The 23,666-nt window shown below is 42.3% G+C and overlaps 1 protein-coding gene across 3 annotated transcripts; it reads right to left on the bottom strand.

Annotated features, from left to right (window-relative positions):
* Window positions 1-329: 329 nt before the first annotated feature.
* prpf18 (PRP18 pre-mRNA processing factor 18 homolog (yeast)) lies at window positions 330-23,662 on the bottom strand. Of its 3 annotated transcripts, none has more exons than XM_078552948.1 (10): window positions 23,528-23,661; window positions 20,014-20,091; window positions 16,509-16,610; window positions 14,658-14,771; window positions 13,370-13,516; window positions 9,898-9,966; window positions 6,700-6,840; window positions 4,977-5,048; window positions 2,522-2,677; window positions 330-1,393 (listed from the first exon to the last, which is right to left on the bottom strand). In XM_078552948.1, the coding sequence occupies exons 1-10, from the start codon at window positions 23,606-23,608 to the stop codon at window positions 1,313-1,315; spliced, it is 1,041 nt and encodes a 346-aa protein (XP_078409074.1). In that variant the 5' UTR covers window positions 23,609-23,661; the 3' UTR covers window positions 330-1,312. The 3 variants fall into 3 exon arrangements, with proteins under 3 accessions (XP_078409074.1, XP_078409076.1, XP_078409075.1); XM_078552950.1 differs by lacking the exon at window positions 23,528-23,661 and adding an exon at window positions 21,971-21,987 and having other exon boundaries at window positions 20,014-20,090; XM_078552949.1 differs by lacking the exon at window positions 9,898-9,966 and having other exon boundaries at window positions 23,528-23,662.
* Between the last annotated feature and the right edge of the window lie 4 nt (window positions 23,663-23,666).

A 23,666-nucleotide genomic window follows, 5' to 3' on the forward strand; every position in this document is an offset into this window, starting at 1 on the left:
GGCCTTGTGTGATTGAGCCAGCTTGAACGAACATTTCCTCAGAGGTGGTGTGCATTATATGTTCCAACACATACTATATTAATGTGGAGCACCCACTATCAGCTGTGCTATTAGATGAGGTACTGAATAATTTACCAGACATGCCTTCCAAAAGTAAAAACGGAGGAAAGGAAGAGAAATGTGGTTATTAATAGAAATATATTAAAACTGTTGCTGAAGATTACTCTTCTACATATGTAGCAATAGGATCAGTGCAGGGCTGCTGGAGGTCAGCTGCTCACTCCTTCATGCCAGCAAGTGATGTGAAACCCAGGAGAGAAAGAGCCAAAAAATAACAAGAGCCTTTATCACAAGTCAAAAAATTTCAGCTATATACAGTGCTCACATGAGACATCAGAAGCAGATATTTTAGAGAATATTTACAGCACCAGGTTTCATTCAGATCCATTTACACCAGTATTTTTACAAAACCAAAACTGCTCTGGAACTGCCAACAAAATAGTTCAGCAACATAAAAGGGGAAGAAAAGTTTTGTAAATGGAAAGAACAAAAAGATTTACATTATAGCATCCAGGATAGACATTCAGGATAATTTGGAATACCAGCAACTTTTAAGCATTTTCAAAATGCCAATTTACACTTAGAAAGTGGGCAGTCTGCATCAAAATCTATTTCACTGTAACATGGACTAGCAGACAACACTGATGCACAGTGACTGCGGGTCGATAGTGGCTTCAACTGCCAAAGAAAATGTAACCGTTTGCTGGTCACATGAGAATGACAAGTATCTGGGCAAAACACATGATGCAATTTCCAGGGACTCGTGGCCTGAAAGCATTAGAATGAGAAATAGCTGAAACAACATTTAGCTCACATCTCGGATTTCAATAATTTACAGGTGATTCAGTCAAAACCAACAGAGCAACGATGGAAAATATTTAATAACTATATATCTTTTTCTAAAAAAAAGTGTTATGTAAATATAATCCTGAATTCAAAGTATTTTCCAAAAGACTGTGTCAGCATAGTTCTGTTCGCAAGACTTAATTCTCAAAAAATGGGTTTGAATTACCAGAAGAGTAATTAAAGGCAATTGGATGCAGATGCTTATAAGTTATTTAATACTAAACAAACACAACTGTGGGGGTCATGCAGCTTTAGTGCTTGGTGCTTTTCTGAAGAAGAAAATCTCATTGATGTGTAAAATACTTGCACAGACACACATATTCTTCTTTACAGTTCCCGATAGGTCTGATTCTTACAGTCCTGTCCAGGAATAATATAGAAAATGTTCCATTCAAAAGCTAGCTGGTTAGAGTGCATTGTATTCAACACACTTTGACGGGTCTGTTGAAAAATGCTTTTGGCAGATGGTCATCAACCTCTTCAACCCCTAGAAGAACAGCAATGAGGAAAAATAAATTGGAGCAATGGCTTTTGGTAAATGAATGTATTCTGAAGGACTAAGTGTTGTCTTGAATGAAAAGGTTTAAGTTCTTAAAGAAGAGTTTGGAGATGTTTTACAATTTTAAAAAAAGGTGGTATGTACTTCTTTATTAAATAATTCACATTCCAATTTATAACACCCAATGCTTTAAGCTTACTTAATAAATGTCTTTGCAAAGTATAGCATCGGGGAGATTCAATACTCAAATATGAATGCAGTTTGAGGTAAGTGTTCATTTCAGACATGAAAATCGTAATCTGGTGCCCCTTCAACAATCTGTAATAAGGTCTTTCAATGGACTTATTGTACTTGTAATTGCTAAGCAATTGTTCCCGACAATGTGCTTCTACTTTGCACAAGCTGTTCATAATTAAACTGAATACCCCAAAATTAAGCTAAATGTTCGATATTTCTTTCCACTTAATTCCATCATAGGCTGTCAAATGCTATGTGAAATATTAGATTTGCTGCTTATCATTGTTTTCATAGTGTATCGGTTTCTTTAAAGTAACATTAGCTGATCTCTGATGCTGTTGCTCACAAGGAGGTTAAGTTGTAAAGAGTGAAATTATTGAGCTAACCTGGCATGTCCCTCCAAAATCACTGCTAAATTCTCTCCATAGCCAAATCAAAATAATTGTGGCTGCTTATAAATTGCTGGGGCCAATCTGAAGGCAATTGAGCCAATTACCAGCTCCGGTCAAGAAATCCCCATCATGAAATATCTGCCTGCTTTTTTAAAAAAAGGGTGTTTTGCATCTATAATAAGTACGACACTTTGGAGTGCCACTGGGTGCAACACATACTACGATAGCTGATCTCCTAAATCAGCATGAATTTATAAAAAGTTGATTTTCCTCTATTGACACCCAGCAGACATTGCGCACCTTAAGTGTGTTGTGCCTACAGGCGAAACTAACCAACATTTTTCCTTCCCAAAGGCCATATACACAAGAGGAAAATAAAACGTGTGGAGGAAGCCTAAATCGCGATGGCATAATAAAAGCCTAAAGGTTACAAAGTACCTTTTACAGCTCAGTATAAAACTTTCAATTCAGGATTTAACAGACAAACCTGAATGTATTTCCGCTGTGTTTCATCGTTCAAAACATGTGCCACATGTTTAGAAAAGATCTTTTCACGACCTGTACGTGCATGGATACCAACCATGGTCACTCCAATAGGCCATGGAGCATTGCCAATGGCCATCTGAAGGTAAGCGTCATTTGCCTATGGAAAAGACAGCTACTTTATATAAAATTGATACTGAACAATCTTGCTGATTTCAGTAACGTAATGCAAGAGTTATCCAGTTAACTGTCCATTAACTTTTTCAAATAAAACAAAAGCTCTCATGTATTCAGTAAAGGTTAAATGGTCAAGCGATGCAAAGTGCTGCTGTACTAACTCTGGTTCAACAGTGACAATTAGTTCTGTGCTTCAGGGTTGTGTGTGCAAGAGACAGAATTCCAGCTCGCAGCATTGCCTGGGACAGTGTTTCTATAGAGAGTGAAACTTCATAGCTGGCATGTTAATATTTTTGGGTTGATGCAATTATGTTGTGTGGCTTGCTACATGCTCCTGTCAGTTTTCCTTAATAAACTTCACCTACAGCATAATCTATGACAGATCCCGTAGAAAGACAATAGCTCAACTGCATATCACAAAGTTTGTTGAGGACAGAAACTGCCAAATCCATTAGATTGCATGGTTTTGGATTGGACATGGGGTAAGAGATGGAGTGCTTCTCTGTAGCTTCCCAAAAAAAGTTACAATACATTATTGGGTGAACGCAACTCACCGAATGTGACAAGCAAGGTTTTCTAGAGACTTATCCCTTCCTACCAGCTTAACCAGTCATGATCACCACTGGTTTCCCCAGTGTAGGTTGTATGAGAAATTGCATCAAGGAGCTCAGTTTTTAAAACCAAGACGATTTTTATTCTTTACAGAATAGAGGTGGGTTGGCAACATCACAGCCCATTCTTCCTGATGGAATTACTGATTTGATCTTCCCAACAGCAGAGATAATACACCATTGACCTGCCTGCCACTGAATTCTTTCTAGGACCTGCTTGTGATGATGCAATTATTGCTTGAAGAATTAATCAGTTATTGATATACTTTATTTTCTTAATGAATCAGAAGTCCTGCAATTTGGCTTTTCAAGTGGTGCAGAAAAATAGTCCCTGCATATTTCCTCTTTTAAGGTTCATAGATTATCTAGACCTGCAGTGAATAAGGAGCTAAAGGGCTTTTAACGTGTTCATGAGATTGAACTTAAAGGACTACTCACATCGAAGTATCAGTATTTGACCACCTCTGATCAGTTTCAATCACATCACAATTGTGTAAATAAACTTTAGATGATTAGCGTATTAATGACAAAATAGAGATATTTTAGTACATGATATAACCATGGTTCCAATTAGCCAAAATATTCTTGTAGGAGGCAGAGGGAAAGTTATTGCAAATATCACTTGTATAATACATCATTTAGACCACTGTAAATGTCACATGTATAAGATCTGTATGTGTTTTGTACTATAAATACATAAGAAATAAGGTATTTTGACAATTTAATCTAGCTTATCCAATTATTTAGATTGATGGATTGCATTTGCATGAGCCAATTTTATTGCCCTCAGTGGAATTTTGTTTAAAAAAAGGTTCCACTGACACTCCAACTCTGGGAGCTGAAGTATTAAACTTTGCACCTAATTGTGTTTTATCTTGTGCAGTCTAGACTATTTCAAGATTGTGTACTATCTGCCTTTGCAGACAAGAATCAGAATGCCCAAGCCCTTCTGCTCTTGCCACTCCTAACAGAGTGCTGCTAGCTTAAAGTAATTCAAGCTGTTCTGTTGAAGGGTCATTGGACTCGAAACGTCAACTCTTTTCTTCTCCACCGATGCTGCCAGACCTGCTGAGTTTTTCCAGGTAATTCTGTTTTTGTTTTGGATTTCCAGCATCCGCAGTAGTTTTTTGTTTTTATCAAGTTGTTAGCCATTGTAGGTGTATATATTTGAGAAAACAGGAATTCCTGCCTACGGTATGCAGAGACCAGATTCAATTCAAGTAGCAGAGTGACTTAGAGAGGATCAACATTGGGTTGGGGAAAATAAGTGGACAAAGTTAAAATGGTAAGAGGTTGAAATGGCTGGCACAAAGAAAGGGAAATGAAGAGGAGGAGGAGGAAGAGTGAGAAATGAAGAGAAAAGAGGAGGGAAATTATTAGGGACAAGGAAGATGTGCTTTGCAGGGGATCAGAAACAACCTTGGTTTTTATCTGTAGCAGAAATTATATGTGGTATACAGTAGGGTAGCACATGAAGGTTATGGATCTCCATCCAAGCATTGCTCCCTTGGGCTCCAACTTCAGATATAAATCCACTTTAAATGTAATTTTGTTAGCAAAAGTTCAGTATATTCAATGAAGCCTACATTTTTCAGACAGCAAAAACATGACTGATTTTTAAAGTATCTTCAACACTAAATATGATGATTAGTGTTTAATATCAGTATTTACCTTAACATATTCTCTTTGTAACATGAATTTGATAATATCAGTTATGGACTCTTTGATGTCCTGAGACAAAGTCTGAGGGAAAAAAAAAATAATTTTATTTCAACTTATTTGCCAATGTATTGTATCTAGTGAAATTATAGCAAATTAATGGCAACACTAATCTAAGTCTCATACTACCAATCAAATCATACGATCATCAGTAGTCTATGGACTGTTATTACAAAACATATCAAGGACATTAATCACAGAGAATAAGTAATTATTTACAATTGTCACAATCAAAAGCCAATTTGCGCATGGAGCATTAACAATTTTACATTAAATTTAAGTTAAATACATTCACATCTCCAAAGTTGGGGGTGTTTAAATATTTATTTCCAGCAGGAAATGTACCACTTAATTCCAAATGATTTTTTTAATTCATTCATTGGATATGAATGTTGATGGCTAGGCCAGCATTTATTGTCCATCCCTAATTGCCCTTGAGAAGGTGGTGGGGAGATGCCTTCTTGAACCGCTGCAGTCCACGTGGTGTCGGTACACTCACAGTACTGTTAGGGAGGGAGTTCCAAGATTTTGACCCAGCACAGCAAAGGAACGGTGATATATTTCCAAGTCAGAATGGTGAATGACTTGGAGGGGAACTTTCAAATGGTGATGTTCCCATGTGTCTGCTGCCCTGGTCCTTCTAGGTGGTAGTGGTCATGGGTTTGGAAGGTGCTGCCTAAGGAGCCTTGGTGAGTTCCTGCAGTGCATCTTGTAGATGGTACACACTGCTGCTACTGTGCATCGGTGGTGGGGGGAGTGAATGTTTGTGGATGGGGCGCCAATCAAGCGGGCTGCTTTGTCCTGGATGGTGTAGAGCTTCTTGTGTTGTTGTTGGAGCTGCACTCATCCAGGCAAGTGGAGAGTATTCCATCAGATTCCTGGCTTGTGGACAGGCTTTGGGGAGTTAGGAAGTGAGTTACTCGTCGCAGGGTTCCTAGCCTCTGACCTGCTCTTGTAGCCACAGTATTTATAGAGCTAGTCTAATTCAGTTTCTGGTCACTGCTAACACCCAGGATGTTGATAGTGGGGGATTCAGCGATGGCAATGCAGATCAAGGGGCAATGGTTAAATTCTGTCTTGTTGGAGATGGTTATTGCCTGGCACTTATGTGGCATGAAAGTTACTTGCCACCAAACCTGGATATTGTCCAAGTCTTGCTGCACTTAGACATGGGCTGCTCTTGGTTATCGCGGCAATAAATCAATCTGCATGGACTGCTACCAAAAGTCTTTCCTTTTCTGTGTGCCAGGGGAGGGGAGGTGATGGCGTCGTGGTGTGGTAGCTGGACTAGTAATCCAGAGTTCGAATCCCACCATGGCAGATGGTGGAATTTGAATTCAATTTTTAAAAATCTGGACTTAAAAGTCTAATGATGATCATGGAGCCATTGTCAATTGTTGTAAAAACCCACCTGGTTCATTAATGTCCTTTAGGGAAGGAAATCTACTGTCCTTACCTGGTCTGGCCTACATGTGACTCCAGACCCACAGCAATGTGGCTGACTCTTAAATGCCCTCTGAACAAGGGCAGTTAGGGATGGGTAATAAATACTGGCCTAGCCAGTGACGCCCAAATCCCATCAATGAATTTTTAAAAAATCATGGTGCACAGAACCAGCAGATAACCCAAGTATAAAACAAAGTGAAAGTGACTCAGGCAGCTTCAAAACCTTTACCTTTTTCCGAAGTTTCCTGAAGAGGGGTTTTAAGTAGGATTCTGTCTGCTTGTGGGTGGCTCCAGCAAGTTTACCCTGTACACTGCACTTTAAATAATCCTCCCTGGCATTCAGGTCTTTTGCCCAAACATCAAGAAGAAACTATGGAAGGGAAATAATAAAAATATGTTACAGAGCCTTATGGAAGAAGTTAGGTTAAAATAATTTATGATTTTATCTTCAAGTATTGGAAGATTTCAAATCTATAAACCAAAGTGTGGAATATACGATGCCCAACTGAGACAAAAATACCATTTTTTCGCCAAGTATTAGGAAACCTAAACAGATAGTAGGTCAGAGGGAGGTGCAATCGCATCAGGTTTCACAAGTCAGGTTCTATGCTTGAAAAGATTAGAAGATCAAAAAACAGTATTTAAGGATTGAAGATTTATGAGAAACTCTCATATGTAAAGCAATTTTTCTTGGATTCAGCAAAAAATATTCAAAAGGCTTGCTTAAAAATCTTTGCTTCACCTCTGAATAGGGACTTGAAATATTTCAAATGCAGTTCAGGGTTTCTCTTATTATTAAAATGCAAATGGTCTCCAATTCTATTTTATTTTATAATTGCATTACTGAAAGCACACATGAAACCACAGTTACATTTATATACTGTTTATCACAATGAAATGTCTCAGGGAGCTTTACACACCAAATTATTTTCCCCTATTGGAAATCGGTGGCTAGGCTAGCCCATCAAACCTGTTCAATCTTTGTTTTAAAAACAGCATTTACTTTTTAATCCCAATTTCACATCATTTATCCAAATTCCTTAATATTGTTACAAAAATGTCTGTTGAGAGCTGTCTTGTTTCAAATCATAAAAGCTCATTAAAAAAAAATCTTCATAATATTTTAGGAATGAGTTATTATTTAAAACAAAGCAAATTTGCAGAGTGCTAGAAAAGCCACGGACTTCTGTTTCTAAAGCACAGCTTTTTGTGGGAGCTTGCTGTGCGCAAATTGGCTGATCTGTTTTCTACATGACAACAGTGACTACACTTCAAAAATATTTTACTGGTTGCAAAGCACTTTGAAATGTTAGTGGCAATGAAAAGCACTATATAAATGAACATCTCTCTTTTCCACAATGATCAGTGTAAGTCGTTAATTCATTTAAGATGGTCTGAGTAGGGGGCCAGCACGGACACGATAGGCCAAATGGCCACCTTCTGCGCTGTCACTATTCTATGATTCTAAAACTAACATCCCCACCTAGTAGAGTGGGGATGAAACAATTTACAAGAGCCCAGCATGAAATGTCTACTAAGAACATATTCTTGTGGAATGGGACAATCGGATTAATTCGAATGCTAATTGGTGAATTCCTAATGGGAAAGGAGTCAGGCGGACCATCCTTCCACTTCAAGCGAACGCACTAAAAGTAAAAGAGAAAGCTCTGGTGGTATGGCCATCGGATTTTAAAGAGGCATGCCTTAGCTAGAGGCATAAAGCTCAGATGCAGGAGGTCAGTTTTCATAGTTAGAAAGCTGTATAGAAAAGAAGGTGCTGCCAAAATCAAGTCATTGAGCTGGTTAGGTCTGAGAATGGAACTTGGTCTAGCAAGGGGAAACCCGTTCACATTCTCCTCACCTCCTGAGCCTGTTGAGATCAAATGCTAATCAAGTTAAGCAAGATTGCTGACGGAGATTATCATGGAGAATGTATTACTATTTTTCTCATTAAGGAAGGTGGTTAATTAGATCAACGTGAGATTTGACTACAACTGTTATCCCATAACTTCACTTGCTGTCAGTAAAATAAAGTAGCTTAAAGAATTGTTTCTAGCCTCATGCCACTAATGCCTTTGTTAGTCTGCCTTCTGAAAGCCGGGAAAAGAGCACATGAAAGCACAAGTGAAGGACAACATTAAAGTACAGGCAACAAAGGGGTACTGGCTCCTACATCCCTGGATTAAGCTATTGTATAATGCGATAATGCACAGTACAATCACATTCGTGAACACATGATGCTGAGACTGCTTATAGTTGTGGCCAACTTTGCTTATTTATCTGAGGCACACAGAAGATTTATCCAAAACTTGTAACAGTAGCAAAGTTCATCCAGATGTTAAAGGTGAATACTGGCTTGTGAGAAGATAGCAATGATTACTTGAGATTGCTGGAACAGTAGGAGGGGAAGGCAGCTTTCCATTGTACCAAAGAATCTAACTATTCTGCAAAGATGAACCTTTGGTCAGAAAGCTTATCAGACAATTTCAGTGCCAATTAGGCCTATTATGACTGACAACCATATCAGATGGTGAAACATACCCTCCCCAAATTACCTTTGACAATGTCAGTGGTGGGCTTTATAAAGGGGGGCAACATAGAAGATTCTCTCAGGCTGTCAATGATAGGTCCATCATATGCTAAATATAGAGGGTTTCTCTCCTGGTCACAGTGCACAAAACCTGAGCGTGGCTATTAGGTACACCTTCTCACCAACGCAGATGATATGTACCACCAGAGACAAGCTTTTGCCTTGAGCTTCACCAAAGAGGGTTACAGTGCTGTCACTGGGGGTTTTGGGGGGGGGGGGGGGAGGAGGAGAAGGAGAGAGTATAATTACACTGTGCAAATTTACATAGGTGCAAATATTTGGGGATATAGTAAACTACGTAAAATTCTTCAGAACAATAATTCTAGTTTGGGGGGTGGGGTAAGTGAACATACACTTTTTGAAAAAAAAATTTATGTTCATCAAGGCAAGGTGCTCAGGAATGGAACACACTGCATTTCAAACACCCACTGACGGCATCAAGCAGTCTAGTTCAGCATGCTAGATGCAGATTAAATTTCCCTCTATTCCCCCTTGTAACACGTGTCTAAAGAATGCCTTCAACTCCACAAGTGTGAAATGTTTGTTTTCCAACCCAGCTATTGTGTGGTCTTTGCAAGTGGGACTGTCAATTTAATTCCACAATAGCAGGCACTTGGGCAGTCTTGTGCTTTAGGCTCACATCCAATAGGAATTGGATTATGACTGTCCAAGTACATCACATAGGATGCTTACTTCCACCAGGAAGGGGTTGGTTTCATCCTAACCGATCTGGCTAGTTCACCTTCTGGACCAACTTGTTAAATGTGTGTAGTTCACTGCACCATTCTGTCACATAGAAGCATTCTTTAAAAATAATACCAATATTTGCTGCCTTACCCTTAGAACTTTGGTTATTGTATCCATGTCTTTATAGTCATCACCCTGTCCCAAGGACTCGCCCAAGGCCTGCATTAGAAGTAAACTGTTAGTTGCAATTCGTGGGAGCATTGTGAATAACCAATTAACAGCAGTTAACACAAAAGACAAAACAATTTATTTGTAGCTGCTGTGACATTATGACTGAAATTATATTGGCTATCTTTTTAAAAGTACTTTTTAGGTTGCTAGTCATGTGACATTGTACAGCTGGTGCGAGAGGCAAAAAAGACTGCAAAGCACATCGAGAAAGTTTTTGCAGGTCTGCTGCACAAATCAACATCTTTGAAGATGCCGGTGCGAGACTTAGACTGGGGAGTATTATGGAAGCTGCCAATGAGCGAACAAATCCTGACCATGGTTATTCTCACCAGGAGAGGTGAACAGCTGATCCACACTATCACAGACAAGCCATTAGCTCCGGAATTGAGGTTCTGCAGCTGTTAATACTCAAGGATTCTTTACCACAAGCAGGGTAGTGTCAAAATTAGGAAAAGTTCCATTTGCTGCTCAGCGGTTTTTAAAAACTAAAACTTTTAGTTTACAGCACTGAAAGGAACCAGGGCTTTCTCAGACCAATGATTGCCAATCTCCCTCCGCTGTGATAGCACGTTTAATATTTTTGTCCCTCTAACTGTACCAGTCACTATTGCTCACATCAGTTTTTGCAGCATATCCTGTGTTATGATCCCAGCTGATGTTATTATTAGATAAGTCAGATCCCAGGGTGGAACCTGGTTTGATAGATCCTAACCATTATTTTTTGTTTAGAAGCATGGAGGGTAGCTACTGAACAAAGTCCCAGAGTCCACTGATGAACTTTTAAGAGAATAAAACATTTATTAAACAAGAAAAAATGAACTATGTTGCACTACACCTTCACCCACAACTATACCTTTACAAATATATACAGGTTTGTAAGGATAACACAAATTACAAAATTTATCTTATACTCCAATGTTCACAGTATATGTACAGTCCATGTAGGCCAATAGGTGACTTATGATTGGACACAGCACACTCTGAAACCAAGTGACAGGTGACACCCAAAGCAGATGCCAAGGATTTCTCTTCAACTCCCCCCTGACACTTGTCACATCATGAGCCAACCAGTCTCACTGAATTCCCACTTTCAAACAAGGGTTTCCCATCTCCACTCTCGAAGAACTCGCCTTGGAATTTTCTCCCAAGCTATGCTTTCACTTGGACATCTTCAACAAGCATCCACCTCCAGGGTTTCGACTCTTGCTTCTGATGTTCCTCTCCCCTGGATCACCACATGCATTCAGGCTTTGCCTTCCACACACTCTCTCTCTGCTACTCAGCCATACCAACTGAACACCACTGCTTCACAGGCTTGTAGTAAGGAGTCACCCACCTTTGGCTGTCTCCTTGCAAGCCTATTTTGCTTTAAGTCTGCTTCCTCCAGCTTTCTCTCTTTAATTTGGAGCCTTTCCCTCAGCTCCTTGCTTTCACTTCCACTGAAAAGGACTGGTTCAGATTCTTGTTCTTTTCCCCTGACTTCACGGTCTTCCTGGGGCCATCTTCTGCCCAACTCCCTGGTTTTTGGGACTTATTTTTTTCCTTTGGGATCTGCTCCCTGCAGCTCCCTTCCTGCCTCTCCAGCAGTTTCTGTGGAATGCTCCTACCAACTAAAATCAAACTGCTTTTCTGTTTTTTCCTGTCTATGTGGGCCCCCTGTTGCTTGGCAACAGCAGTCGTTGCTACTTTGTTTTAACTTCCCTAAACCACTTCAAGCGTCATAAAACCTCATTGAAATACAGGTACACAAACAGCTCCAGACCTGCTGGCTCCATCTCACAGAGAAAACTCTAAATGAAACTCGGCCCATGTTCCCCCTTTTAATCCACAAATCGAAAAAATAGAAATTAAACAAACTTAAAGCTATGGCTTATTCCTAATACACAAATCTTAAAACTCTCTCTAGTTCCTAACACCTGATAACACGATCTCATCTGCAATTATTTAGATCTTATGAAAATGCCATGTGTTTTTTTTTGTCAATGTCTTTTAAGGTATTCTTTAAAATGTATTATTTGGTACATAAATCTACTTGCATTGTACAAAGAAAGAAAATGCTAGAAAAATACAGGTCAGACAGGTTCTGAAGACAGATGAATGTTATATATTCAACATTTCATCAGAATGTGAAGCACCTCATTCAAATACTAGCCTGTCAGATGCTACTGAGATGCTATAGATTTTCAGTGTGCTGGTTTTATTTCAGATTTTTGGTATTTCTGTTTTTGCCTTTCAGGTGCTGACTGATGTGTTTTGTATTTCCAACATGTTGTTCCCCCCATTTTGGAACCAACACTATGAAGCTCCCTCGGTTAACTCAAGGTGTCTTCTTTAATTCTTTTCTATGGCTTCAGTAACTCAGGTGATCTGTGTATCTTCCCCAAAGACAGGCTGTTTAGGCCTTTTTCAGATTAATGAATACAAGTGATAATCTCAAACCACAAAAGCATGAGATCACCATGCAGTAAAGCAAAATACTATGGGACGCTGGAAATCTGAAACAAAATCAGAAAATGCTGGAAAAACTCAGCAGGTCTGGCAGCATCTGTGGAGAGAGAAATAGAGCTAACATTTCAAGTCCAATATGGCTTCTTTGAAACCCAGAACATAATAAATTTCAACTACTTTGCAACAAAACAAAATTTCTCACCAGAAAGGACATTTTAACTTTCAATTTATCGTTACTAGTTACCAACAGCTCAAAAACAAGCAACATTGCTAAGTAACAGTTGTCTTAAAGAAAACTAAAAGAATGGCTAGAAACCCTGGATTGCCCAAAGGGAGAATGTGGTTAAAAATATCAACAAGACATCACAGAACTCAGAAATATTAACCTTCACTGTTCAAGATGACATACTGTGAAGCTTGACCAGGTCCAAAAGGTATTATTGCCATTCTTTCAGACTGTGTAGAAGGCTAACTGAGATAGCTCTTATGAACCCAAAAGTGCACTAAGATTAAAGATAAAACAGTTGCTTAGCTAGGCCTGAAAGTCTGTGAAAATCTATCGGAAACATCAGATGCAGTGTCTGTAGCATCAGCCAGTTTGAACAATGGAAAAAAGAGAGGGAGGGAAGAAAAATACCAACAGCTTTTTTTTTTACACCAAAGTATGTCAGTAATTTCAGAATGATCGAGGAGGCAGTCCACGAGACAGATCTGAAGAATGCAAAGAAGGACCTCCACAGAGAATTAACCCCAGTATCCCAAAGCAGAAGTGTTCAGCCAGGGAGCTTTAATTTTTACTTCTAATTAAGGCTGTAATTATCTCTATCTGTATAACCACTTTGTTTTAAATGGATAAAACCAATTGCTAAAATTTTTTTAAAGCCTTGGTTCACCTTACCTTTGGATTACCCTAAAGAGTAGGTTAGCAAACTTTAATTCTTACCTCCAATTCCTCGATTGTTGTGTTTTCTTCATGAACTTTCAGGTCATTCTGTCCCTCCTCTTCACCTTGCTCCTGACCAGCGACAATCTCATTTAAATACTGCTGGTCTATCTTATCCATAGCAGCTTTCAAGTCATTTCTCAAACCCTGCGGAAAGTCGCAAAGAACAAAAATGCAAGAGCTTTTCCAAAAGCTAGAATTCCTAATTTCATTCAGAATAACCATCATGCAATCACCCAAAGGGGGTGGGGGAGGTCGGACATCGGCTATTTATTCTGTGAGCCCGGCTTTGAAAATCCCAGATTAAAATACAATACTAATAAAAGAATATTTATCTCGCTTTTCATTTCTTTCCTTCCCTGTTGAATTCCCCAGGTCAAGTTCCTGGTTCAGCAAGTCATATAGTGGGTGACCTGCTTATTGGCTTCTAATGATGTAACTTGAGCTGGTCAATCAGAGGCAGAAGACAAAGATCTGGTGATATTCACTGGTCTGATATCCAGGACCCACAAGATGATTACTTTAATAGATCAAAGTCAAATTACATTCCTATAACCAGTTTTTGCTTTTGGATGGAGTGATGATGACATCAAGTCGATTTTTAAAGATTTGTGGGCCTCATATTATCTCTTCTATCTAAATTTTTCTTAAATGCAATTCCAGGAAGGCCATTTTAAAAAAGACAAATGCCAAAATGTGTACAGCGCCCCCTCTCCCCCTTGCAGTAAGTTGTGCTGTTTCACTTTTGATGTAGTTCAATGATCTGAGAAAGGAAAATTGAAGGAAATAAATATATGCTTAAAATAGACAAACAGACTGTGAAACAAGGGCAATTTGAAAAGTAGGAACTGAAAGATAAACAGGGAGTGAAAAGCTGGAAAAACACACAAGTAAAATGGAAGTAAAGTTTGTGGTTTATGCTGCTACTAGAAAATGGACATAATTTTTTAAAATAACTTAGACAGGTGTATTTCAGTACAAACATGTTGCACAACAGCAACTAAACACTTGCAGGTTGCCACTCTGCCCTTTCTTGTGATCTTTGTGCTATAACAGACACAAGGCAGCTGGGCTATCTCCTGAGCTCACTAGTTATTTAGATCATGGGCTTTTAAAAGGGGAGAGGAGTTTGTAAAACTCCATGCGGAGAATTTAATTCAGGTGAATCAATTTAACTGTCCCTCCACCACAAATGTGCAGGCTTGAATGTGTCAGCAGTTCTGCTACGTCTAAGTGACAGGAGACATCACTATATAAAATGCTTCATAAATTATTCCAAAAAGAACACCTTATTAATTTCAGGAGTTAAGATTTCTATTTTTCGAAGACGTTGAAAGGCTTCATAGTCTGTTTCAGCAAACAATCGAATCGGTTCTCCTCTTTCACGCAGCCTTCGGATAACCTTGAAAGACAACAAAAAGGTTTGATTTTATCAAAAGAATTCGACGCTGAAATACAGTCCCACTGATAACTGTTCACATATTCAGACGATGCGCAAAGAACAGTTTATGCTTGAGCAGAAAGTAAAAGATTTATGCAAACTCTATTTATCAGCCATTTGCTTGACAAAAGAAAGCCAATACCAAAAGAAAGCTGTAACTTCCAAAATAATCCTCAAAGGGCAAAGCAGCTTTCTGTTTAAAACACAAGCACGACCATTCCGGAATCTTCTCTTCCCTGTCGGGACTTCCCCTGAAATAAGTGAGGTAGTACTATTCTCCGGCAGCAGATGGTGATGCACTTGAGCCATGTTTTAAAATTATCGGTTACAGTACAACAGCACCATCTACTGTAACCCCATACCAAACACCATAGAGTGTGTGAAAATTAGACTCATCGGTGGCCCCTTAAGTTTGTTCCTGCTCCCATCAACTCAAAAACATTTTGTCCTGCAAACTGTCAGAAATGTAAAATGATAACTACATCCTGAGGGCAACAAGGCATCTGGGGCCTTACTGTGAACAATGGGATCAACAGTTTATCTCCTTGGCCAATGACATTTAAAGGATTGAGAAATAAACAGAGGCTGGACTGAGGAGGGGGAGTGAACTCGTGAGAGTGAATTTAGTGCCAAATCAGGTATAGATTAGGAGAGAAATTATGAGGGAAAAAGGGACAAAGAAAAGAAAGAATTTTTAAAGAAAATGACATTTTTAAAATCTCCAATAACAATTCACTACATGCAGGAATAAGCCTACAGGCTTTTGATCATTCACTTTCTGGGCCAGAGAGGTTGATTGGCAGTCATTAACGATTATCATGTCATCAAAAGACCATTAATTACTAGACTTAACTTTCTGTGGTGAGTTTAATGTGCAAGTGATATGCAGATTTAGAAATTTCATGGAACTCACAGGGAGGTTAAGGGCAAGATAATGCTTGCATGAAGCGAATGGCAGGGTCAGCAACTTGTAGTGGTTCATAATTCATGGGATTTCTCTTCCTTGCTACAAGTTGCTACCAATTTACACATTGGAAATGTTGTGCATTGTACATGAGTTCTATTTTTTTTAGCAAATTTTGGACCCATTTATCTGTTCTAAAGCAAAGGAATATAAAGTTTTAGATAGATTTTATAGGAGGGTAGCACAATTGGGCAGCCTCTTGAAGCACCAAAGGATGGTATTTCTCTAACTGGAGAGATACAGGTTGTTCAAGCCACTGGGCAACTAGAATTCAACTAAGTTGCTAGAGGAGGCATGGTTGGAATTAGCAGTTGTCATTGCACATTCAGTAGTAGCAAGCTTAAAAATGGTCTCTTGCAGAGGTCTGAATGAATGCAACTTTCTTTGCCAACATGGCACGTGGTCCGGGTATCAGCAGAAAACTCAGCTCTGAACAAGAAGGGTTTCATAACCCACATTCTTCTTTATAAAGCATTCTTCTTTATAAACTGATCTCTTCAGGAGTTCAACTTGACAACATGCCAAGGAGAAATCACATCTATTACCATTTGACAGTATGGATCAAAGGTATCGTGTTAAAGACCATAGATTCTGGTTCCAATTCTGATTGGATTTTTGAATTGAAGGGGTGTACATTTTGTTTAAACATTAAGGTTTTGAAAAAGTATTGTTCGTAGTGAATTATGCATTTTCACAATTTGCAAGGTTCAGTGTTAACCAAGACTAAACCTTACCTCTTGCCTGGAAAGGGTCATAGGTAATTTCTCTTCTGCAAGTTCGAGTTCAAGCACTGGGTTTGAAGAAGAAGCATCTTCTTCACTTGTTTTTGGTTGCACCTGTACATTAACATTATTCATCATTAAAGCTTTAGTGCAGGAACTAACCTGTAAACCTACACCATCATACCAGAAACTATATATCCTAAATTCCAAGTCCCCTCATTTCCTGTTTTGTGAAATGCTGGGGAAAATCAGTTTTTTCCAGCGTAAATATTTTTTTAAAAAAGCTTACATCTGCCATGTTATAGATTCCTGCAAAAAGACTAGAATTTTATCTATATAAATCAAAATAAATTGTTAACATTGCCTTTTATTTGGAATAAACACACTATTACACATCATATGCACTTTTAGCTAAACTGTGGGAAGAACAAAAAAAAATCAAGAGAATTTGTAACCAAGTAACTTAAATATGAATGGAATTTAATTAGGAGAGCAGCAGGAATACCACATTAACATACACACCCACACATTTAACAAAAATTAAGTTGGGATGTGGTGCATGACAGTTAATAACTATGGGGGAGAAAATGGGAAAGGGAGATGAAGTTTCAATTGCAAAATGAAAGGCATATTGATAAATAAGGCAAAAATAAAAATACTTGGAAAAACTCAGCAGGTCTGACAGCATCTGCGGAGAGGAACACAGTTAACGTTTCCAGTCCGTATGACTCTTCAATAGAACTATTGAAGAGTCATACGGACTCGAAATGTGAACTGTGTTCCTCTCCGCAGATGCTGTCAGACCTGCTGAGTTTTTCCGGGTATTTTTATTTTTGTTTTGGATTTCCAGCATCTGCAGTTTTTTGCTTTTATCTTGATAAATAAGGCAGTCAGAACAAAATATTTGGATGCAATAGCTGACCGCTATATAAGCTCCCAGTATAGGGCACCAATTGCAAGCGTGGATAAAATGTTAGGTATTAAGTAATTAATATTAAACACTTCATAAAATGCAAGATTGCAAATGGAATAGTGCTTAGTTGTGATCATGTAAATTAGAAATAGATAGATGCAAAAGGAAAAGAAAGACTTGCATTTATATATCACTTGTAATGACCTCAAGATGCCCCAAAACATTTTTGCAGCCAATGGACCAATGACCAGGATAATCTGTTTTAATGATGTTGATAGAGGGATAAATATTGACCAGAGTCTCACAAGGGAGTTATCAGATGACAACTGACACTGGGCCAAAGAAGGAGACATGAGAACATGTGACCAAAAGTGTAGTCAAAGTACTAGATTTTAAGGAGCACCTTAAAGGAGGAGGATAGCGATGAGGGAATTTCAAAGCCTGGAGCCGAGACAGCTGAAGGCATGGCCATCAGTGGTGGGTGAAGGAAGCGGAAGATGCACAAGGAGCCAGATTTAAACAGAGCCTCCACATCTTTGGGACATCCCAAAACATTTTACAGCCAATGGGTTACAACTAAAGCACTTTAAAAATTTTAAATGCAATTACTACACACTTTTAGATCACAGAATTATATTCTACATGTTCTTGTTTTCAACATCCAAATGTATTGTTTTCCATTCACCCAACTCTACTGTCTAGACGAACAAACACATTGCTATCATTCACAGGCAATGCAATTCAACAGTATGTTCAATCTCAACATATAATACAAATTGTAATTCATATTTCCAAGAAGAATTACAATATATCAGGTTGTAAAGTTCAAGCTGATGAGTTTTGATTTTATACTTTTATAAGAGTTATTTAGTACAGGTTTATACTTGAAATATTAGAACAGTGTGCCCTATAAATGTTTAATTACAATAGAACAGTATAAAATGAAAATTGTTTGAAGTGTTCTATTCTCAAGCCTCATCATCCTAATTCCTGAGCTAAATTTTTTGAAGAAAAAAATAAAAATAAGCATTGTACAATTCAAACATGTTATGAAAGTTAGGAATCTTCAGATTATGACCACAATATAATCTACATTATATAAAGAAATGATAATATGTAGAAACTGGCCCAGTATGATTAGAAGAACATGCTGATATAGTTAGATGACGGAGGCTCACGTGGAACACTAGCACAGACCAGTTGGGACAAATGACCTGTTTCTGTACTTTACACACACTAATTCTTTGTACCTGTCTCTAATGGTTCTGAAAACAATTTCCAAAACATTTTCCACAATACAATACGGCACAAGTGCTCATACATATTTACAATAAATATCCTTGCGTTCCATGCTTACTGACCATGCTGCTCCTCCTTCAGTCCCATGCCTTAACCAACATTACAAAATGGAGTTTGACTTGCAATAACACCATTAAAGCAGGCAAACAGCTACATCTGCCATAACCACGGTACTTGGTTTAAACAGTACTTTCTACCAACACTGCATTCCGGATGCAGGCACAGGCTTTCCAACTGATTTCATGCACATAAGAATCTCAGTGCTATTTTGCTTAATTGATCAGTATTTTACTCTTTTACAGGACTAACGTAAGAAAAAAATGCATAACATGATATACTGGTTTTATTGGTGTTAATTTAGTATTGGTTACCAGCTCTGTAGGCAGAAACTTACAACAGTGACTAATCCTCTACTTACTTTTTAAGACTAATGTAAATGTCTTGAAATTATAATATTGAAGAATATAAATTATAAAGTTATTCCATTATGAAATTAAATGCATTTATAGCCAAATTGTTCCCCCTTTAAACCCCCACTTTAAAAAATCCTACATGGTATTCGACAAATAGAAGGCTCCAACTCTGACAATACCACTTTATAACCAAACACAAACATAGGTATGAGTATAAGGGTAGCTATATTGATTTTCTTGCCAATTCTTTTTCTCCTACCCTGAGGTACATGCCTGTTCTTCTTGACACCAAGAAAACTGTGGATGTAAGCTTGTCCCCTATTACTGTGTGGGAAAGATTAACGCGCCGATGCGCCATATCATTCTTATAAGTCAGGTTTCTGTAATAAGTTTTTTTTTTACTGTAATTCAATGTAAATTATACAATATTTCTTAAATTAGCCATACTTGAAGTAAATGGGTATAACAAGTTTTCGAACTGATTACAATACTTATTTCAGTTAATGATCGAAAGAACAAATTTTGTAGTTAACATTTAACCACTTTTATTTAATTAACAGAAAACAAGAGGATATCCAGGTCTAATAAAACAATGCAAAACTTTAAAAAAAGCCAAGGCACAAGGCTCACACACTATTTGCTGTCATGCATTCAGCTACATGGCTTGTCTACAGCCCAAAACAAAAAGATAAAGTTTGTTCTTGTTACCCATACCTCTGGTGTTGACTCCTCATTTACAACCTATTGATACAAGTTTCACAGGAAAGGTTTGTTGTTAAATTCTCACAGTTAAATCTTACTGGTGAAATGCATTTGGTTGTAACAGTTTTAGGAAAGTAGGATCAGCTCATTGACCTCTAATAATCTCAAAACTAAAATGTGAAATGAGTACCTTGTAACCACATCTTTCTAAATATGCCTCTTCTTCTTTCTTGGCAAGGTCACTACGTTTGAAGAACTTTTTTGATTCCTGTCGGAATACAAAAATGAGTTATCACCACTTCTTAGTCACTGCACCCTGAAAATAATGGCAAGTGTCGTAAACAGCTGTGAATACAAATGTTACAGCAACTTTAAGTATAGTTTCTGTCAGTAGATAGACAATGGTCTGTAACTTTCTCAGAGTGGCAATCAGTGTCAGATTGCCACTCCGTGCCCACTTATCTACACCAAGTTTCTTCCATACCTGTCTCGCCCGACCTTCCAACAGGCCAGGTGAGATCCAGGCAGCGCAGCTGTCTCCAAGTCCAGCACCGTCAAATTGAAGGAAGACGTGCCCCTTTTTTTTTTAAAAACGGCACTAGCTGCAGTGTACCAGGTCAGTTTAAAGCTCCGATTGAAAATGACAGGCCAGGGAGAAGCTAAGTGCCTACGGTTAAGTGAAAAGGGTTTGGGAGGCTGAGGGTGTTTGGAGGTTGGGTGGGGATGAGGGCAGGGTCCGACATCGGGAGGTGATGGTGGGGGGCAGGATCCAACATCTTTGGGGGGGGGGGGCACAGGGTCTGACATTGGGAGGTGATGGGGGGGACAGGGTCCAATATCGGATGGGGGAGGCGGGAGATTGGACCGGAAGGGGTTGGAGTTGGGGGGGAGGGGCGATGTCGGGTGGGGAGTCTTGTGCAGGTGGGTGGAATCCCGTGGGGGGTCAGCAGGTGGGGAATAATGTTTTGGGTGGGGGGGGGGTGGCAGGGCTGTGGGGGCAGTCCCCGTGGGGGGGGAATCAATCTGAGTCTTTACAATAGTTACTTGGAAGTTAGAAGAGGTTTGAATTCTTCTAATGTTTTCTGGGTAACTATTGGAGTAACCCCGGCGGAACCATCCGGAGTTTGAGATTTAAACCGCATTTCCGGATGGTTCCCAGCATTGCACAATTGTCCAGGGGAGGAGTTCACTTCTGGCCAACTGCCGCGCAAACCCTTACCTGGGAACTTCCCAGAGGGATTCCCAGCGCATCTTTGGGGTAACCCTCCCAAATCTGACACTGGGGAGGTTCCAGCCCAATATCGCTGCGCTCAAACTTTATTCAAAAGCTTTACCCCCATGTCATCATGTGTGCAGCCAGTCAGGGGAGGGATTAGACCGTGGGTCACTTGGTCACTAACCAAACAAATTCCCACCCACGGATGAAGCTGCTCCACAGTCCAGCCCCCACTCCGAAGGTTCAACATCTGCCACTGCTCCCACATCAACGCTTCCCACATCAGGAGTTCGGCCACAGCCCATTTCGGTCCTACTCACCCCTCCCCTCGCCCAACCATCCTGCCCGTCTCCTCCTCCTCCCCTCCCAGCAGCACCCTCTCCTCCTCCCCCTCCTCACCCCCTCAGCACCCTCACCTCCTCACCCCCTCAGCACCCTCTCCTCCTCCCCCCCTCAGCACCCTCTCCTCCTCCCCCCTCAGCACCCTCTCCTCCTCCCCCCCCTCAGCACCCTCTCCTCCTCCCCTCAGCACCCTCTCCTCCTCCCCTCAGCACCCTCTCCTGCTCCCTCCTCAGCAACCCCCTCAGCACCCTCTCCTCCTCCCCTCCTCCTCCTCACCCCGCTCAGCACCCTCTCCTCCTCCCCCCCTCAGCACCCACTCCTCCTCCCCCTCCTCCCCCCCCTCAGCACTCACTCCTCCTCCCCCTCCTCACCCCCCTCAGCACTCACTCCTCCTCCCCCTCCTCACCCCCCTCAGCACCCTCTCCTCCTCCCCCTCCTCAGCACCCTCTCCTCCTCCCCCCCTCAGCACCCACTCCTCCTCCCCCTCCTCACCCCCCTCAGCACTCACTCCTCCTCACACCCCTCAGCACCCACTCTTCCTCCCCCTCCTCACCCCCTCAGCACCCTCTCCTCCTCCTCCCCCTCCTCCCCCCCGGCAGCACCCTCTCCTCCTCCCCTTCCTCCCCCCCGGCAGCACCCTCTCCTCCTCCCCGCCGGCATCACCCTCTCCTCCTCCCCTTCCTCCCCCCTGGCATCACCCCCTCCTCCTCCCCCCTGGCATCACCCCCTCCTCCTCCCCCCTGGCATCACCCCCTCCTCCTCCCCCCTGGCATCACCCCCTCCTCCTCCCCCCTGGCATCACCCCCTCCCCTCCCCTCTGGCATCATCCCCTCCCCTCACCTCTCCCCTGGCATCACCCCCTCCCCTCACCTCTCCCCTGGCATCATCACCCCCTCCCCTCCCCTCCCCCCTGGCATCATCACCCCCTCCCCTCCCCTCCCCCCTGGCATCATCACCCCCTCCCCTACCCTCCCCCATGGCATCATCACCCCCTCCCCTCCCCTCCCCCCTGGCATCATCACCCCCTCCCCTCCCCTCCCCCCTGGCATCATCACCCCCTCCCCTCCCCCCTGGCATCATCACCCCCTCCCCTCCCCTCCCCCCTGGCATCATCACCCCCTCCCCTCCCCTCCCCCCTGGCATCATCACCCCCTCCCCTCCCCTCCCCCCTGGCATCATCACCCCCTCCCCTCCCCTCCCCCCTGGCATCATCACCCCCTCCCCTCCCCCCTGGCATCATCACCCCCTCCCCTCCCCTCCCCTCCCCCCTGGCATCATCACCCCCTCCCCTCCCCTCCCCTCCCCCCTGGCATCATCACCCCCTCCCCTCCCCTCCCCTCCCCCCTGGCATCATCACCCCCTCCCCTCCCCTCCCCCCTGGCATCATCACCCCCTCCCCTCCCCTCCCCCCTGGCATCATCACCCCCTCCCCTCCCCTCCCCCCTGGCATCATCACCCCCTCCCCTCCCCTCCCCTCCCCCCTGGCATCATCACCCCCTCCCCTCCCCCCTGGCATCATCACCCCCTCCCCTCCCCTCCCCCCTGGCATCATCACCCCCTCCCCTCCCCTCCCCCCTGGCATCATCACCCCCTCCCCTCCCCCCTGGCATCATCACCCCCTCCCCTCCCCCCTGGCATCATCACCCCCTCCCCTCCCCCCTGGCATCATCACCCCCTCCCCTCCCCTCCCCCCTGGCATCATCACCCCCTCCCCTCCCCTCCCCCCTGGCATCATCACCCCCTCCCCTCCCCTCCCCTCCCCCCTGGCATCATCACCCCCTCCCCTCCCCTCCCCCCTCTCCCCTCCCCTCCCCCCTGGCATCATCACCCCCTCCCCTCCCCCCTGGCATCACCACCCCCTCCCCTCCCCTCCCCTCCCCCCCCGGCATCACCACCCCCTCCCCTCCCCTCCCCCCCTGGCATCACCACCCCCTCCCCTCCCCTCCCCCCCCCGCATCACCACCCCCTCCCCTCCCCTCCCCTCCCCTCCCCCCTGGCATCACCCCCTCCCCTCCCCCCTGGCATCACCCCCTCCCCTCCCCCCTGGCATCACCCCCTCCCCTCCCCCCTGGCATCACCCCCTCCCCTCCCCCCTGGCATCACCCCCTCCCCTCCCCCCTGGCATCACCCTCTCCCCCCTCCTCACCCCCGGCTGCACCCTCTCCTCCAGGAGTTTCCGCTTTCTCGCGATCTCGGCCTTCAGCTGCTCCATTCCGCCCGCCGCCATAACAAGCAGACGTCACCTCCGGGTCAGAGGGCACGGCCCCGGCCGGCGGGCCGGAAAC

The sequence above is a fragment of the Cetorhinus maximus genome, chromosome 12 (genome assembly GCF_964194155.1).
Source record: "Cetorhinus maximus chromosome 12, sCetMax3.hap1.1, whole genome shotgun sequence".
Lineage (NCBI taxonomy): Eukaryota > Metazoa > Chordata > Chondrichthyes > Lamniformes > Cetorhinidae > Cetorhinus > Cetorhinus maximus.

Coding starts and splice junctions, on each gene's coding strand:
- prpf18 (XM_078552948.1), bottom strand. CDS start 23,608: ATGGCGGCGGGCGGAATGGAGCAGCTGAAGGCCGAGATCGCGAGAAAG. Junction 16,611..20,013: donor TAGAAAGATGTGGTTACAAG/GTACTCATTTCA, acceptor GTTAATGTACAG/GTGCAACCAAAAACAAGTGA. Junction 13,517..14,657: donor TAACTCCTGAAATTAATAAG/GTGTTCTTTTTG, acceptor GACTTTCCGCAG/GGTTTGAGAAATGACTTGAA.